Genomic DNA, 17,594 nt, shown 5'->3' with positions numbered 1-17,594 from the left:
TTTAACCTGTGAGCAAACTGCCCACTCTGTCCACATTTTGGGAATGAAGCCTCGTTTTGTTGTAACTTGATCATTTCATCATTAATCACTGCAGGACAATCTTTTACTTGGTGAGGTTTGGCCTTGGATGGAAATGGAGCTGTTTTCTGTAGGTTTCATTAATTTTTAGACTCGTCATGCAGCCTGTGACAAAATTATTGTTTAACGTCCAAAACAGGACAGACACTTTTAACTTGCGGCCCTTCGACACAGCTGAATTTTGCTGAGTGGCCCCTGAGCCATCTTAAGTTGAGTGGCCCTGGAGTACAGTAACTCTGAGGTTCTGTCTCTTTACTCGACTATCATCTTTTAGTGAGACTTTCTACTTTTTCCTGCTCTACATTTCTCTGGAATTAGTCGTCACTTTGCAGAAGAAACTTTTCCAAGCAGAACATCAGATGAGCTGCAGGTCAGAGAGTAAACCAGCCACCAGGATGTGGAGCAGTCAGAGATACAACTGTTAAACACTTCAAACAGGTTCATGCAGCAAGAAATTTACTGAGAAACTGTCTATACTTAAGCATTTTTAATTCAGGACTTTTAATGGACATGTTTTTTATTATGGTAGGCTAATGATACTTTTACTGAAGCAATTTCTCACGATTCAGTTTCTTGTTTTTGGAATAATATTTTATTTTCACATTTTCACATTAATTGCCATACAAAACACAGAACAACAAGAACCCCTTGCCCCCATATAAACCCAAATAAAGAAAAAAAGGTCAGAGGTTAAAACCCAGACAGACACTACACTAACACAGTGTTGTATACACTGTAGATATTAAAGAGGCCTGCTGGATAATCAGAAATCATCTCATTCATCCCTATAAAGGCATCAGTAGACTCGAGGTGAGGCGGCCAAATTTTCAGAAAAGTGTTGCCTCTTTCTAAAACTACATGTGATCTTTCCAAAAGAAGTCCAGATGTTCATTTCCAAATCGATCAGATCTCCAGGTCATGGCTGTGTGTTTCCCGGCCACACATAAGGCAGTTTCCAAAAAATTAATTTGGGAGTTGGTTAAAGTTCCCCAGTAGACAAAAACTCTGGATCTAATGGGAATTTAACTCCTGTGGTGCCAGTCAAAGATCTCACACCAAAATGAATTCACCACACTGTGCACGCAGAGAGGAGCCGACCTCTGGGCCACACCTGACGCACATTTCCTACAATCCAGATTTGGATTTATGTAATTTGGCACAGTTGGTGGGGGAAATTACAGAGACCCAGTCTGAGCATTAATGGGAGCTGACGAACTGCCTTGACATCGATCTGATCAGCTGTTTATCAGTCGTTATACTCAGATCAGATTCCCACCTCACTCTGGATTTGTGCAAACCTGGCTTTGGGCTCTCATTGGTGTGCATTTCCCTCCTGGATCAGTTTCTCCCTGTCAGTAAAAACAGGTAAAGTCATTTACCTGTATTAACTGAGGATAGCAGAAAAAAGCTCTTACTGGACAAATCAGATTTACTCTTCAATCACAGTTCAGCTTCACTCCAGGTTTCAGTGTCTCACTGTGTTCGTGAATTAATTTGAGGACATTACAAATAGCCTTAATGCCAGGAAAGTGCTTTCAGCCTCACTCTCACATGTGACACACACACACACACACACACACACACACACACACACACACACACACACAGGCAAATGTTTGACAGATCTGCAGCCGTGATGAGGATTTAAGGCTGTGAGAGTCTCAGTCTGTTATGATGCACAGCGGCTATTTCTGTCTCGCCTCTCAGCCTCTCGCCCTCCTGAACTGTCCGTCAGCTTACAGCCCGGCGCTCCGCCGAGACGGCCACGCCGGCAAAAACCTCCACATTAACAAGTCGGCCGGTCTCATCCCCAGCCTTAAAATCTTGTTTTTCCTCAGACAGAGTCAAAAATCCACCAGTGGGACGAGACAATCCCACTTGTTTCCAATGCAGTTTCCATTTCCAACATAAATGTGTTGAAACAAGGCAGAATGAGGCAGATCAGCCACTAGGATCAAGAAAATGACACTTGATTCAAGAAAATTCTGAAAACAAGTTGATCAGCGTTGGAAACAAGTGGGATTATCTCATCCCACCAGCAGATTTTGACCTCGATCGAGGGAAAACAAGATTTTAACTCTGAATGTGAGACTGAACGGCTTGATAAGATGATTTTTTTCTTGTAGTTTCATTCAAACTCCACTGCACTGATTTTGTTCATATGATAAATGCAGTGAAATAATGACAAGAAAAGAAAAAAGGAGATTTATTTGTTTAAAAACGTACACACATCTATATATATATATATATTTATATATATATATATATATATATATATATATATATATATATATATATATGTATACTGGGAGGGTGCAAGAGAGGCCAAAAAGTGCATAGTGGGCTTGTCAAATGGCTCTCAAATTCATTTATTCATTCATTCTGTTTCTAACTTAACATTTCCTTAATCCAGTTTGAGGCTCATGGAGTTTAAAATGTCCCCTGAAAGTTAACAATTGTATAGACAGTTGCAGCCCCCAGTTAAAAAAAGTGATTTCCCTCGGGTGTTTGAGGTGATCGGGTGTTTGGCAGGTGGGTATTTATAGAGCGCTGCATGCTGGGAAGGCCTGTTGTCTGAGGCAGGAGGTGAGGCATGTCGGGCCGGGATGCCTTCTGCCTCCTGTCATCGCAGCAGAGCGACGTCTCGACGCGATGCAGAGCCTTTTTATCACAGGGCCTCGCTCAGGATCACTTCCCCTTAACAGGCACACAGACACAACACCAAAATTATCCTGCCAGGAGACGGAGTCACAGCAGAGGTCAGGAGGAGCTCCTGGATCCCAGCCTGACAGACTTTATCACAGGACGGCATGGGATGTGGTGGGTGGTTGACTTTACGGCATGAAAAAATCACTTTGTCAGCTCGTTGGCTAAAATTTCATACCACACTCTCCACCAATTTAACAGTAAACAGCAGTGTAGAATGAAAAATATCTGAACAATCCTGATGATGCTCTCTGGGTTTTTGTCCCGGCTCAATATCCTGTTTCCGAGTCTCAAACGCAGGAGACCAGAGCGAGCTGAGGTGAGAAGCAAAATCTTTAATGCAGGAGGAAGTCGGAGACTGGACCGAGGCTCAGAGTCACAGGTGGAGGAGTCAGGTAACAGGCCGGGCGGAAACCTGAAGAGGACAGGCGACACGAGGGCAGGACAGGTGTGGAGACAAACTACGACTACGGAACAAGGACGGGGACAAAATGAGCTCAGAAGACTGATACCACGTGGAGATGTCCGATCTGCGATCTCAAGACGCTCCAGATGCAGCCTTGATCTATGGAAGCTTTTTTCAGATCAAAAACAGTAAACAGCAACAATGTATAATCTAAATAATCAAGATTGTTACATGATTTAGCCAGAAATAAAGTTTGTGTGAGTAAAAACTGCAGGAACCAGGTTGAATATAATTGTGTGAGGGCAGGTTGGGACTTGTCCTGAACTTGTCTGGGGAGACACAGTGGTTTCCAGGGAAAGTTCCTGCTGACACGACTGTTCTTAGGTCCAAAAAAGGTCTGAACAAGGAAAAGAAAGTTGTGTGGTTCCCCCAGTTTCATTGTAAAAGGCTGCGAGGGCCTCCAGACAGTAGATAAAGAGGTTCACAGGCCAGCTAGAGCCAGTCAGCCCCGAGGTCGACCGATGATGGATCCTGCTGAAGATCTCTGACAGAAAGAAAACCGGCCTCCGCTGGACTCTGCCGGACTCCTGAGCATCATCTATGGAGACTCCAGCGCTCATTTTTGAATTTCAGTCGAAGTTTTTGGTCCATATTATAAGCATGTTGTGGCCCAACTGGGGAACTTTCACCACCTCAGATCCTGATGTTTGATGTTTGATGTTTGATGGTTGAAGTCATAACTCACTTCACACCCAGTTTCAGCTTCACCTGTCCCCTCACTAGCTAACAAATAACACTGGTGACATTTTGACAGCAAATTCCATGCAGACACAGGTTTTTACTGTATGCTACTATACACTACTCACAAAAAGTTAGGGATATTTGGCTTTTGGGTGTAATTTATGGAAAATGTAAAATGTTCACGCTACAGTGATATTATATCATGAAAGTAGGGCATTTAAGTAGAAGCATACACTGGTGATTTCCTCATCTCAAACAATTTCTTGAAACAAAAGCCAACAACAGTGGTGGATATACCACAACAAAAAATGTCAGTGTCAATAACTTGTCATGTGCCCTTGAGCATCAATTACAGCTTGACAACGACGTCTCATGCTGTTCACAAGTCGACTTATTGTCTGCTGAGGCATGGCATCCCACTCTTCTTGAAGGGCGGCCCTCAGGACATTGAGGTTCTGGGGTACAGAGCTCCGAGCCTCTACACGGCCACTCAGCTGATCCCATAGGTTTTCTATGGGATTCAGGTCTGAGAAAGTGCAGGCCACTCCATCTGAGGTACCCCAGTCTCCAGCAGCCGTTCCCTAATGATACGACCTCGATGAGCTGGAGCATCAAACACCTGATGTGAATTTTGCCGTTAAACTCCTTGTTAGAGAACAGCAACTTGTGCAAAAAGTACTGAAACATTGAACAGTTGGACATGTGCATTCAAAAGTTTACAGAAGGTCACATTAAGTTCACCTGTAAAGGTTAGAATGCATTTTAGGTTCATCCTGAAATTTCACCCGAAAGCCGAATATCCCTAACTTTTTGTGAGTAGTGTATATTATTTTAATTAAATATGCTTTACGTTGCCTGTAGATTGATGTGTGCCTCCTTGGTCCTGCTGTTGTTCTCCATGTAATCTACAAGCAGGAACTCTGACGTTGGGTGGCGTTCCAGTGTAGGTCCAAATATCTTGACTTACCAGTTTTATCTGGAACGCAGCAGAAACTACAAGGAGCAAACAGAAACTACAAGTCCAAAACATGAAGGAAAACACAAGAATCCACAAGGAGAACACAAAACAAAAGTCCTGAAACCACAGAAACCACTTTGTCCCGTTCAAACGACAGAAAACGAGCGTGGAGGGAACAACTTAGCTGACATGATGTTTCTGCTCATTGTCTTTTCTACTCAATAAATACATTTTAGACGTTTAAGAGTTTTAGGAATAAGATCAAAGCAAAGCAGAAAGAGCAGTATGAATAAATGGAAGTGTAACATCCAATAAAAAATGGAAAAAATGAAAAAAAAAAAAAAAAAAAAAAAAAACTGGGCAAAATCCCATTCCTGCCCATATGAATGAAAAACTTAAAAAGAGACTAAGAGCAAAAATAGTAAAACAAATGAAACTTTTTTAAAGGGCAGCAGGTAAACTAGGTCAGTTTTTAACAAGAGGACGCTTTCAGCAGCTGGATTATTTACAGTTTTTGATTTTTATTGGCTGAAACTATTTATTATTCTAATCACAGTCACCTTTCCTTTAGTGCTGTTTTACCGCTTCTTGCTTTGCGTTTTGTCTCTTTTTTGTCACTCTTGACTGTGGAACACTTTTTTTTTTTACACTGTTTTGAAAAGTGCTGTATAAATAAAGAATACTACTAATAAAAACTTCAAGTTATTCTTTTTTTCTCACCTTCCCCTGGCTCTTTGTGCCGTACGGGACTCTGCCTTGGCAGCTCAGGCCTGCAGGCAGTTATCTAACTCCTCAGCAGAGGAAGACCTGCCAGCTTTGGCTTTTTGGTAAAAAATCGAGCCTCAGTGCCAGAAGAGCAGGTGAGAGCATGACGATACACACCAGCTGAAGTTTTGTCAGTGTTTCAAGACTTTTCCTGTCTGTCCCAGATGCCCCAGTAAACACCATCTCATCTACCTTCATACTGTGCTTTTATTTTTAAATCTGGGTCGATATTAACACCATCTGGCCAAGGACGACGGATGAAAAAGAGCCTTTGTAGCGAAATCTGGCACATTTACTCATGTGCCACATTAACGTGCACCGAGCCGCTTCAGTAAACTATTAAATAAAAGGAGAGAGGATTGTGGTGCAGCTCAGTGTTACTTGTTTTGAGAGTAAAAGCATGAAAATGGGAGCTGTGCTTTACCATTCCACCATGTTTCTACTTCTAGTAATAAGAACCAATTTCTATGGCAATGTTCTCATGCAGAGTACAAAGCACCCGACAATTAAAGTATAAAAACACACGTGTAGACAAAAAAGGACAAACATAAGACGTGCTGCACACAGGAAAAGCTGAGAAGCAGAATCCAAAAGCCAGTCAAATCCAACTGATGCCACTCCAATTTGAAGGAAAACTAGAGAAAAAAAAATAAACTGAATTTTGTTCCCACCAAGCCCAAAAGGCATTGAGAGACACAAAGCTCAGCATTCACACTAACCAACCTTAAAACCTGACAGATAAATGTGATAAATGTGTGTATTTATTTATTTATTTATTTTTAATCATAGCTGGCACAACAGGTCTGTCAGGGCTAAAACTCTTTTCCATAACTTTCCATATAGTTGTAGCGTTTTCAGTAAATATGACATTTAACATGTTTCTCCTTCCTGCTTTCTTCATGTTTTAAACTCACAGTATGACTGAAAACCATTTAAAGCAATTAGAGTATTCTGCTTTTGGTAAAATCTGATATTTCCCTCTGACTTCCTCGGAAAATTTATCCACATTCCTTGACTTTCCCTTTGTGGACTATACATCTAAATATTCCATGATATTCCAGGAATTCCAGGGCCAGAGAGAAAACACTGTCAGAGCCACTTCAGCCAATTTAAAAAAAAAAAAAAAAATCCACTCCACTGATTATTATGTGACTTATATCCTCAACAGGCAGATAGAAGACATATAATAAAACACCATGAGGCCAGATTAAACGCACACGATTAACTATTCAAATATGGTTTATTCACAGCAACCCTTTATAGTGGATGAAAATATATATGTACTGTATATCATCATTGTGCATGTTTTCCAATACAAATACAGTGACCAAAAATGTAAACGTCAGTGGAAATAAAACAGTCATGGTTAAATATTGCATCATGTCTGATACAGAGTTCAGAGCGCATGGTTTCTGATGCCGACACACACGAGGAAACAAACTCAGAGGCTCCAAACCTCCAAACAGCTGGAACGCCTCGTGTCGCTGCAGATATCAGACCGCCGCCACACGGCGCTCTCAAAGCTGCTGGCTGACGGGTTTTATCGTTTTGCAGTTTCTGATTTTCTATAATTCAAACTCCAGTGGAGATCCTGCCAGATACTGTCACAGTAAAACATGAAAAATTAATCTTCAGATACTTTCGTATCATTTTATAAACTTTCTGGCCTCCAAACCCAAAACATATAGCAACACATCCTCAGCAAAGAAAAACAAACCATGCATTTTCAAAAAACATTGAAGTTTGTTCCAGTCAACAGGTTGACTTCTCTCTCTGCCTGAGCTGTTTCCTGGAATGAGCACGAATGTGTTTCTCTGTAAAGGGATTTTCCACAGCCCGCAAACAGGCAAGAAATAAAATACAATAAAACAATAAAAATAAAACCAAATAATAAATTAAATTAAATTAAATTAAATTAAATTAAACTAAACCAAATAATAAATGAAATTAAATTAAATTAAATTAAACCAAATAATAAATAAAATAAAATAAAATAAAACAACAAAAAACAAAATAATAAATAAACAATAAATAAAATTTAATTAATTACATTTAAAAAAAAAAAAAAAAAAAAAGCTTTTTGGGTGATGACACAGTGCTGTACATTACAACATGATGTTAAATGAAGTGAGTACATTTTCAAATGTTCTGTACATCCATGTTGGAGGAATCAAACAAAAAAGCAAAAAAAAAAACAATTATCTGCTCTTCATCATCATTATTAATATTCCAAAAATATAAAGGATTCCCTCTGTAAAAGTGTTTTTATTTTATTGATGCTTCCCTTGTTTCCTTTGAAAAACACTAAACTTTGTCTTCATTTTGTGCCGTTTGTTGTTTTGTGGAAACATGGAGGTTTCTGTCGCAGCAGACTGTTTGCAAACCACACAGGATATTAATTTAAACTTATAACTACAATCATATTTTCACTGAAGTAAATGTCCAGAAGAAGAAGAGGTCAGGGTTAACATGAGCGGCCATAACCACCTCGACTGAACAGTAAAGGAAAAAATCCCCACCTTCATCGAAACTAATACGTTAAACTTACCACATACTAATTCAATGTCAGACAGAAAATAAATCAAAACAAATCAAAGAAGTGAAGTGAAGTGAAGTGAAGTGATAGCACCTTGCAGGAAGTAAACATTCAGCAGTGAACCGTGTTAAGTTTAACTTCATCCTCTGTCCCAGAAAAGAGCCTCATCCTCTTCTCTCTGTTCCATTTTTGTTTTCCACATTATCCCCTTCGGTAATTCAAGTTAGCTGCTCACGCTGGTAATCTAACAGGGGCACTGGGACACTCCCGGTGACCTTTGACCTCCTGCTCACAGTTCATCGAGCAGGAGAGGAGGGATTAAAAAAAAACAAAAAATCTGATCAGCTCCCAAAATCCCCACAGGAGCTGCAGCCAAAACACAAAACACACCAGCCTGCGTTTCCCAGCTCCTACGTTCCCAGCAGAACCTTTGGGTTCTTTACAGCAAAGCCGTGGCGCTCTAATCTCCTTACAGATGATCTTCCTGGCCTCGCCGACGCCGCTCAGGACCCCCAGAGAGCCGCCCAGGCTGTGCCCGCTGGAAACCAATCAGGGGCTGTGGGGCTGCACGGCGCAGGCTGACACACTGGCCTCACGTTAAAAAAAAATTAAATAAATAAAATAAAACTAACAAAAAAATTCAACAGTCACTATTTTTCTGTGTGATGAAGGTCTCACTTTGGAAGGAAACTCTTCATATCCACTTTGAGAAATTATTTAATATTCAAAAAAGACCGTCCTCTAAAAGGCAGTTATGTTCCCAATACAGGACTTTAGATATTATAAACCATAATTACTAGGCTTCAACTAATATAAATTCTTTGATGATATTATTAGTATATAATATTTTTCGATTGTAGTAGGAGATGGCCTGCATTTTGTGCAATACTGATACCTTTTTTTATTTTCATGCCAAAACATTGTGTCTCCTTTATGTTAGTGTTAGCTCTCTAAAGCACCGATTCATATTTTTGGACCATACAGCTGCCAAAGATAGGCGATATTTTCTGCAACTGTTTGGTGCTGCATATTTCAGTTTATATGCCACTTTTTTATGTACATTTTCAGTTTTTCTCCCAGACTTTGATTTTTTGTGAGGAAGGAAAATATGAGTAAAATAACATCCTGAACTCCAGTGGTTGAAATCAGCCATGGAAATAATTATTATTTTAATAAAAGTTGACATCATTCTCTTGGAGGTGAATAGCCAAAATGTTGTTGTTGTTATTAACCATAGAAAATGAATGGGATTTCAGTTTCTGTGGTACTACTGTGTGTTTTGTTGTGCTGTGCCTGACGGGACATGCGTGTTGAAAGTGAAGCATCTTTTATAAAAAATTGCTGAGGCGATGTTTTGTCAATTGGGACAACAAACTTATGGATATGTATATATAGCTGTGCACATTCTGAGTGAAGGACATTAAGACTGTGGGAAAGAATAACATCCCGAACTGAGTCGATACACTTTCAATTTTAAAAAAACTATATATAGTCACAGAATTTACATGATAAATCCAACGACTCATTTAGCCCTCGAGTTCAATCACAGGATCCGACGTTCACGCCACGACGCATAAACAACCAGAATAAAAAAAATCTGTCTGACAATAATCGAGATACAAGTCAAAAACGAAGTCGGTACATCTTCACCACGACACCAAAGTCTTCCTCCGCAGCCCGGCGAGGCGGAGGGGAGGGAGGAGATGAAGTGAAAACTACAACCCATACACAACACTGTTCAAAATGCACTGAGGCAATGAGTTAGTATATTAAATGAGGAAATATGATGTGAAAACAACCTGATGGGAGGCTTTTGCGGACACACCGTAGCTTGAACCTGAAATTAATAAACACTTCCTTTTTCCTATCATTTCATCCCTGCATAAAAATGACAATATTAAAGGGGAACTTGACTTCTAGGCTGGATTTCTGACAAAGCGGAGTGTTTTCATCTGTCTCAAGCAATGTAAAGGAATGCATTCGCAGTTGCATTTTTTTCATAATCTTGCAAAGCCATAACTCAAAACGTCTAAAACAGAAAAAAAGATACATATATATATTTTTTTCCTTTTCAAACAACACCCTAAAGGTTGATTGATTTGAGCGGACTTCCCCTTTAAAAGGTATTTTGATTGATTTTTCTTCACCACTCACATTAGTCTGAAAAATAAATTCTATATTTGCACTGCAGTTATTGGAAAAGTAGCATGCTAGCATTGCAGGTCATTCTCATTGTCAAGTCAATGGAAACATGCTTCCATTGGTTTCCACTGGTTTCCATTGGCTTCCATTGGCTTCCATTGGCTTCCACTGGTTTCAGTGTTTCCCGTTCACAGTTCACTTTCTGGAATACAGACTGAGAAGATTATTTGCACCATTGACAATAAAGCTAGAAAATTTACTCACTGAAAATACTCATTTTTACTAATAAATCTTGTCTTTCTATAATTCTTTTTTTTTTACCATGCCACCTACCAAGCAGGAAATAGAATCTGTAGCTCCAAAATACTCAAATATCAAAAATATTCCACCGTTTGGTCCTTCCAGTTATCTCACTGATTCAAACACCTCGATAAAGTTATAAATATGTGCAGCTGCCTTCGTGATAGAGCTCAAAAACAAAACTGTGAGGAAATATCAACAGCAAAAGTAAAGCACAGCAATGTGACTGGAGACTTTCATGCTCAGAAATAAAATACATTCAAATAGGATTCATAGATCAGCAAGAGTGAACTTTGTTTGTTTCTTTCTTTCTTTTTAAGAAAAAGCTTAGAAAGAGTTCTTGTCTCTGTTGTTGGTGAGTATTTGCTGTCCAGCTCACACGGAGCCAAAGCAAAAAACCATTTGACATTTTTAACAAGTGTAGACTGGAAAAACAAAACAAAACAAAGCAAAAAAAAAAAACCTGTGAGCTGTATCGCTGCTGCCAAAAAACATAAAACATCTGCGGTTTTATCAGGAAGGAAGGATGGAGAAGATATTTGCCTCATTATTGCCCACGGCATGATTTGAGCAGGGTTTAAGAAGCCCAGACTCAAAAGTTAAACCGTTTCTGGAATTATTTTACATTTGTTGAGTATCGTGAAATCCAGTAAAATCTAGCGCTGAAACAATTATTTGAATGAGAATTGGGATCTTGGTGTCCCGGGACCCCCAGTCCTCAAGGAGTCCTTGAGGGGATTCCAGGGGGTTCCCAGAAAAAAAGGGTAATATTTTATTTTCACTATTATTTCATTGAGTAAATGTTAGCCCAATGAGAGAATGTATAAGAATGACACAGCACAGACAGTTATGAAGTAATAACTAAATCTCATCAGAAGGGGATCCCTGAGACTGCAGCTTATCAAACAGGGGTCCACAGCCTGGCGTGCATCAAACTCAATTAAATGAAAATCATCGTTGTGGTTGTAGCCCTTCGGAATTCACTGTTGTCCTTTCTCTTTTTCCTCTCCTTGTGAAACGAATAAAGCAAAAACACCCAGACAGTTATCATAAAAAAACTCTTCCTCTTTAAATTTCACGACTTTATCCATTTTTCGTGCCAGGAGAAAGAGCGAAACGCCGTTTTTAGAGGACAAGGGAGAAGATGAGGACATTGCACACCACAAATTACAATTTCAGTTACTCAAAGTTTAGTTTTGAAGTTCACTAAAAAAAAATTTTAAATCACCGTCAGTCTCTGCTTGTGTTACAAATTACTGGACGTCCTCAGGAATGTCAGGAATGTGAACAGAGCTTTAGTGTTTTGATCCAAGTGAGAAAAACTCAGGTTTTGTTTCTCAGCAGCAGTGATACACTCTCACAGACGGAGAAGAAACAAGACAACGTGGTTCAGGTCGTCTCGTTATTTCATGTGAGCGAGCCATAACCCGCCATTTCTGTTTGGTTACCCGCTGTCCAATAAGGAGACAGCGGTGACGGGATAGGACGAGGGGTTTCAACAGGGTTAGGGTTAGGGTTAGGGATATCGACTGTTTGTGTAACGCTGAGGTAACGAGACGACGCCGTTCAGGTTGTCTTGTTACTTCTACTAACAAACTGACGAGAACGACACCTGTCCCACTACTGCGTCCTGTCATCTGCCCTCCAATAAGGAAACACGGTGCTGGGAGGCGGGGAGGAGAGGGGGAGGGGCGGTGTTGTGTTTCAAGATGGCCGACAGGGCTGGGCGATCTGCCTCTACCTCAGCCGGGCGGAGAAGCAGCGCATGTACTCCGTCATCCAGCGGTCGTCCACCACCGTCAGCTCCGAGTGCTTCAGCTTCTCCAGGTCGGCCGAGCGCGCTCTCCGCCGGTCCAGGTTGGAGCTCCGCTTGTCCGCCTCCCGCCGGGTCTGGGCGCCGGCGTCCGCTCCGTGGCTCTGAGTGGGAAACCAAAACAGGTCAGCGAGAGAGGAACCTAGTCTTCCGAAAGGCACACCGGCGTTTTATTATTGATGCTCACCAGGAAGGGGGAGGGGGGGCAGTGTTGAATGACATGGTTTCACTTCTCTGGTGGCCCACAAGCGAAGTGAAGCTAATAAGCTAATCAGCTAAAGGACTCCGGTAATCTGCTTTTGCATTTTACATTTACCTTGATCCTAATGAGGCTGACTGACAGTGAGCTCTAGGAAAAGCTGGAAGGGTTTGATTCCAATTCCTTTAATCAACTGCTTTCAGTCACCAGTCTATTTTAACTGGCAGTTTCAGATCACTGTTAGTTAAAGGATCACGACTGGATTTGATCCTGATTGGCTCCCTTCACTTCACCATTACGGACACAGTTCCAGTCGGTTTGCAGAATGCAGCATTTGAAGTGACATGCATCGCAGGGAAGCTTCCTCTCATTTCATGCAGAGGACCTGGTGACGCCAGCCAATCAGGGCCCAGAACTGTGACTGGATACCATCAACTAAAACACACAGATGTTGTTTTCCGAGCTGTTTGAACCACCTCTGTGCAACACACTAATATTTCTGTTTGGTCATTGTACATCCTTCTCAAAGTGAATCTTCTGGCTTCCCTTCCTCTCTTGATGACCAAGTGACAGACCCTCAATGTGAATTTCCAGGATCTTTAGTGGATTCTGTGCCACATGCCTCATGGGAGACACATAAAAACACACAAGAATACAATCTATTCGATGTGATGCTGCAGCCATAAAACAACAGCATCTTGGGTTTGAATATTTCACTCAATATAAGTGTGTTGGAGCTTCAGTGAAGCATTGCAACCAGTAGATACAGAATATGGATGGGACACTGTTGTACAAAACGGAAAAAATGTTTTTTTCTATGTTTGCAGCTACTTAGGTGGGAGTCTGAGGGAAAATCTGAGTTCAAAGTGTAAATTGTCCCGAGCACAACGTACAAACCCCGCACTCACCTCCTGTGTGTTCCTCCTGACCTCCGTCTGTCTCTCGGTCCAGTCGTGTCGGCCGGACGGTTGCCGGTTCTCCTTCTCCTTGGTGCTGACCGGCGGCTGGCTCTTGGCTCTCGAAGGCTTGCGGACCGGGGCCGGCTGATCGTCATGGGAACTGTCTCGGTGTCCTGGCTCGGAGCGAGGGGTGCGGTGGCGGTGACGACGCTTTGGTTCAGGTTTTGCCGGTTCCTCGTCAGATGAAGCCCTGTCCGCCGGTCCATCGTCTGTTGCTGCATCATCCGACGGTCCGCTGTTGTTTGGGGCCTCCTTCGCTGAGCCCTGATCGGCTTCGGTCACACCGTTTTCTAAAACTGCTCCTTCTGGACGATACAGAGGCAGTGAGACATGTTGGGAAAAAGGGAGAAAACACTGCAGTTAAGTTTAGCTGGTGCAACGTGACCGAACATATGCAATTTGGTGGACGTTTTTATCCAAGGTACCTCAGATTGTGATCTTTTTTTTTACTTTTTTATCTGATGCACCTGCACCTCTTTGATTGCCCGTGCTTTGGGTGCAGTACACACACTTCTACAAAGTCTGTCTCACATTTCAGGTATACCCTGAAATGGGAACTAGGCCTATCTTCTATACAGAGCTGGTGAATGACATGATTAACCTCTCGGTGCTCTATTTTCCCTGAGGAGAACGTCACACACCCACATCATCTGCTTTCTAATGGACTCATCTTCGTCTTCAGGAGCTATCAGAGCAGTCGCTAAGCTTATCTGGTCAATTTTCAACAACATTATCTCCTCTGTTTCTTCTGATCACCATGCATTTAATTGCATAGTGATTATGGAGTTTTGTATGGAAGAGCAAAGAGAATGCTTGCATACTTATAGCCATTGTTTTCTCTGTTACAATTAAGGCATTTTCATTTGAACAGGAGAAAAAAGTGTCCCATCTGATCAGGACCCATCAGCTTCAACAGTGTCTTCAGAAACATTTTTAGCTTGGCTGTCTCCTGGGAGAGCAGAGCTTCTAATGTTGGCAGCATTATAGCGATACTAACAAAGGAGCACCAATAAAACTGGAACTTATTGTGCAATGCTATAAAAACCATCAGCCGTGATGACCGGCGGCACCAAAAGTGGAGTCCGGGGACCTCAATAGGGCCCTCGAGATGGTGCTCAGCAAAAACAAGAGCATCTTTTCGGTTGTTTGTCTAGAAGTCAGCAGGATACACAGTAAGCACAACTGTAAGTCTTAGGTGTTGCTGTCCAAACTACAGAGCAGACAGTTACATACACATGACTACAAAAGCCTTTTTCGCTCAGGTTCTTTCAGTGTGATCAAAGCAGACATTTCATTAATATTCATTAGTGCTGAGACCATTCATCAATTATTCATGTAGTCGATCAACAGCAAATTAGTCTGCTATAATTCTGATTATCGATTATTGTACTCATTTATCAAGTAAAAATGCCAATCACTGCCTGATTCCAGCTTCACTAAGATGCCAAGATTGCCTTCCTTTTCTCGGTTTATATCGTTATAAAATTAATACCCTGGGTTTTTCTAGCTGCTGGTCAGACAAACGAAGCAATGTGAAAACGTCACTTTGGGCTCTGATTGCTTCCCACGACCATTATTTTGACATTTTAGTGGCTACATGATTGAAATCATCACAAATAAAAATAAAAAGCTGGATTAGTCAGCCAAGAAACTGCTAATTATGTGCAGCTCCCTTCTTAGTTCAGGTTCTTGTTGATGCAGGCAGATCAAATAAGGGGGTGCCGGTTTATCATGTTTCCATTTGGGTAAGGGTTAGTTTGCTCACCTGTGGGCGGAGCAGCATCGACGACCTGCGCTTCCCCGGCTTCCACCTCCGTTTCTACGTCCTCAGACGAAGGTTTCAGCTCGGGGTTGGACTTGAACTCCCATAGCTTATGCCGCACGCCGTCCAAAGACGTCGACGGCCGGACAGACAGAGGCGCGATTTTGTTCCTGCTTATCCTCGGCGTGGACCATCCGCTGGACTCGGAGCCGTTGTCCCAGCCCTCCCAGAACCAGGGCTTGTGGGAATGCTCCATCACCCGCCGGGTCAGCCGATATTTCAGCGAGTCCTCGTAGCACTTGGAAAACGTCTCCCATTTGGGGTCCCTGAATTTCTTCATGTACTCCGTCCGGATTTTCTTGGTCACCATGGCTCTCGTTATGGCTCGTCTCCAGTCCTAATCAGCTGGGAAAGAAGAAGAGAGAGAAAAAGCAACAATGAAAATGCTTCCACACTCTGCCTTATGGTTCATAAATTATTTTTATGTTCTTGAGTCTGTGCTATAGGCATTATGGGTCCTTGAGGCAAAATGTTTAGCACATCCACTTACACACCTGCACAAAGACCCACATACCTGCCATCAAAGCTACAGTGACTGAAACTGACAAGAATATGGAACAGGCATGAGAGTGACTTGCAACTGGTCTTCACTTCAATCATCCCTCAACAATTTTGATTATTGCACCTTTAAAGGTATAGTTTGTAATCTTATGTTGCTCAGTGCTGCCCCCTGTGGCCAGGAGCTGCAGTGAATACTGATCTTCAAGTGGAAATGCTAATACTTGATCCTGATCTATTTCATAATCTGTTTATTTTTTTGACACACCTTTGAGTCATTATAACACCTGCATGTTCACACCAAACTGGTGGTGATGTAACACAGCCAGACTGGATGAAAATTAATGCTTTTTTTTTTTTCCTGTAATCAAAATTATACAATTCTGAGTAGATTTTTTTTTTTTTGATGGTGAATTAAACGAGGTTTGGACTGAGGCCAACTGAATGGGACTCTGCTATCAAAAATGTAAGGTTTATTATGGCTCCTTCTATGGGCCAATCAGTGCCATTGTTTGTGTCCAGGTTACAAATCACCGGCACTACCAACATGCTCAATCTTATAATCTTTACCAATCTGTGTGTAAAAGCACTGAACACATAATCTGAATAACAACAACAGCAGAAATCCATTACTGATTTTTTCATATTTCATCCAGTAAATTTACATGGTGTTTCTGCAGCAGACTCACAGGACCACCTGCAGCTTTCAGTGACGTCATGTCAGGTGAGCGCTACCTGTCTGCAGAGGAGATGGCTCACCGGTTTACACACACACACACACACACACACACACACACACACACACACACACACACACACACATACACACACAGAGAGAGAGGATCGGGGCTTACAGCCTTCAGCTGACCGCTAATACTTAAACTACTCCACATACACACCCGACTCATCTACACCGCTGTAACGAGTTTAATTGTATTTTTTTTTATTCTTTAAGTAAAATACCCGTAAAATTCCGTGATTGGTCTAATAAAGAAAAATATTAATTATTCATTTATGTGACATCAGAGCTACATCAGAGCTGTTGGTCCGAGAGAACAGCCAGAGGAGCGTTTTATTAGGCTACTGTTATTATTATCATTATTAATATAAGACTAAAGTAATTAATTGATTTATGTGCTTTCTTTATGTTTTTGACGCGCAAATTCTGGGCTTTCCTGCTCTGATGGCTTGTAATTCCTTCAGTAATGCCGCTGCAACGTCGCCTCATGATTTTCAGCCACACGACAGAATAATAAAGCCATGTTTTTTAATATGCAAATTTGTTAATATGACGGGTTAATGATAGGATAATGTGAGCATTAAAATAGTTGCAGTGGTGTGATGTGGAGCTGCAGGCTGGCCGTCGCTCCCTCACCTGGCCGCTCCGTTAAGCCCCGTTTGTAAACATGATTAGTGCAGGATTATTCTCATATACGCTGACATGATGACGAGTCTCGGTAACGTTTGAATTTACTCACCCAGACTTCATTACAAGCAAATTAGCGGATTATCAACAGATGAATTTCATCCCAGTCTCGCTCCGAGTCGCTGCTGTCAGTCGACGCGCATCGCTTCTCCCCTGACAGGGAGGGATGGATGCCTCCGCCGCGCCAACACCAGCAAAACCAAACAAAGTAGTTCCTGTCGGGACTTTCACAACAAACTCCCCGC

General features: G+C 41.7%; 1 protein-coding gene across 1 annotated transcript; it reads right to left on the bottom strand.

The window, feature by feature from the left end:
* Positions 1-7,721: 7,721 nt before the first annotated feature.
* On the bottom strand, positions 7,722-17,512 carry ccsapa (centriole, cilia and spindle-associated protein a). The gene is made up of 4 exons (XM_030064686.1): positions 17,402-17,512; positions 15,369-15,770; positions 13,553-13,908; positions 7,722-12,549 (listed from the first exon to the last, which is right to left on the bottom strand). Exons 2-4 carry the CDS (start codon positions 15,733-15,735, stop codon positions 12,370-12,372), a joined length of 903 nt encoding a protein of 300 aa, XP_029920546.1. The 5' UTR covers positions 15,736-15,770; positions 17,402-17,512; the 3' UTR covers positions 7,722-12,369.
* Positions 17,513-17,594: the final 82 nt, after the last annotated feature.

The sequence above is a fragment of the Myripristis murdjan genome, chromosome 1 (genome assembly GCF_902150065.1).
Source record: "Myripristis murdjan chromosome 1, fMyrMur1.1, whole genome shotgun sequence".
Classification (NCBI taxonomy): domain Eukaryota; kingdom Metazoa; phylum Chordata; class Actinopteri; order Holocentriformes; family Holocentridae; genus Myripristis; species Myripristis murdjan.
This window is presented reverse-complemented; position numbering and strand designations above follow the sequence as displayed.

What these genes read in the sequence shown, in the direction of transcription:
- ccsapa (XM_030064686.1), bottom strand. Translation starts at nt 15,735, where the DNA reads ATGGTGACCAAGAAAATCCGGACGGAGTACATGAAGAAATTCAGGGAC. An exon ending in CGATGCTGCTCCGCCCACAG is followed by an intron (nt 13,909 to 15,368) that starts GTGAGCAAACTA and finishes TGTATCGTCCAG; the next exon opens with AAGGAGCAGTTTTAGAAAAC. An exon ending in TCAGGAGGAACACACAGGAG is followed by an intron (nt 12,550 to 13,552) that starts GTGAGTGCGGGG and finishes TTTCCCACTCAG; the next exon opens with AGCCACGGAGCGGACGCCGG.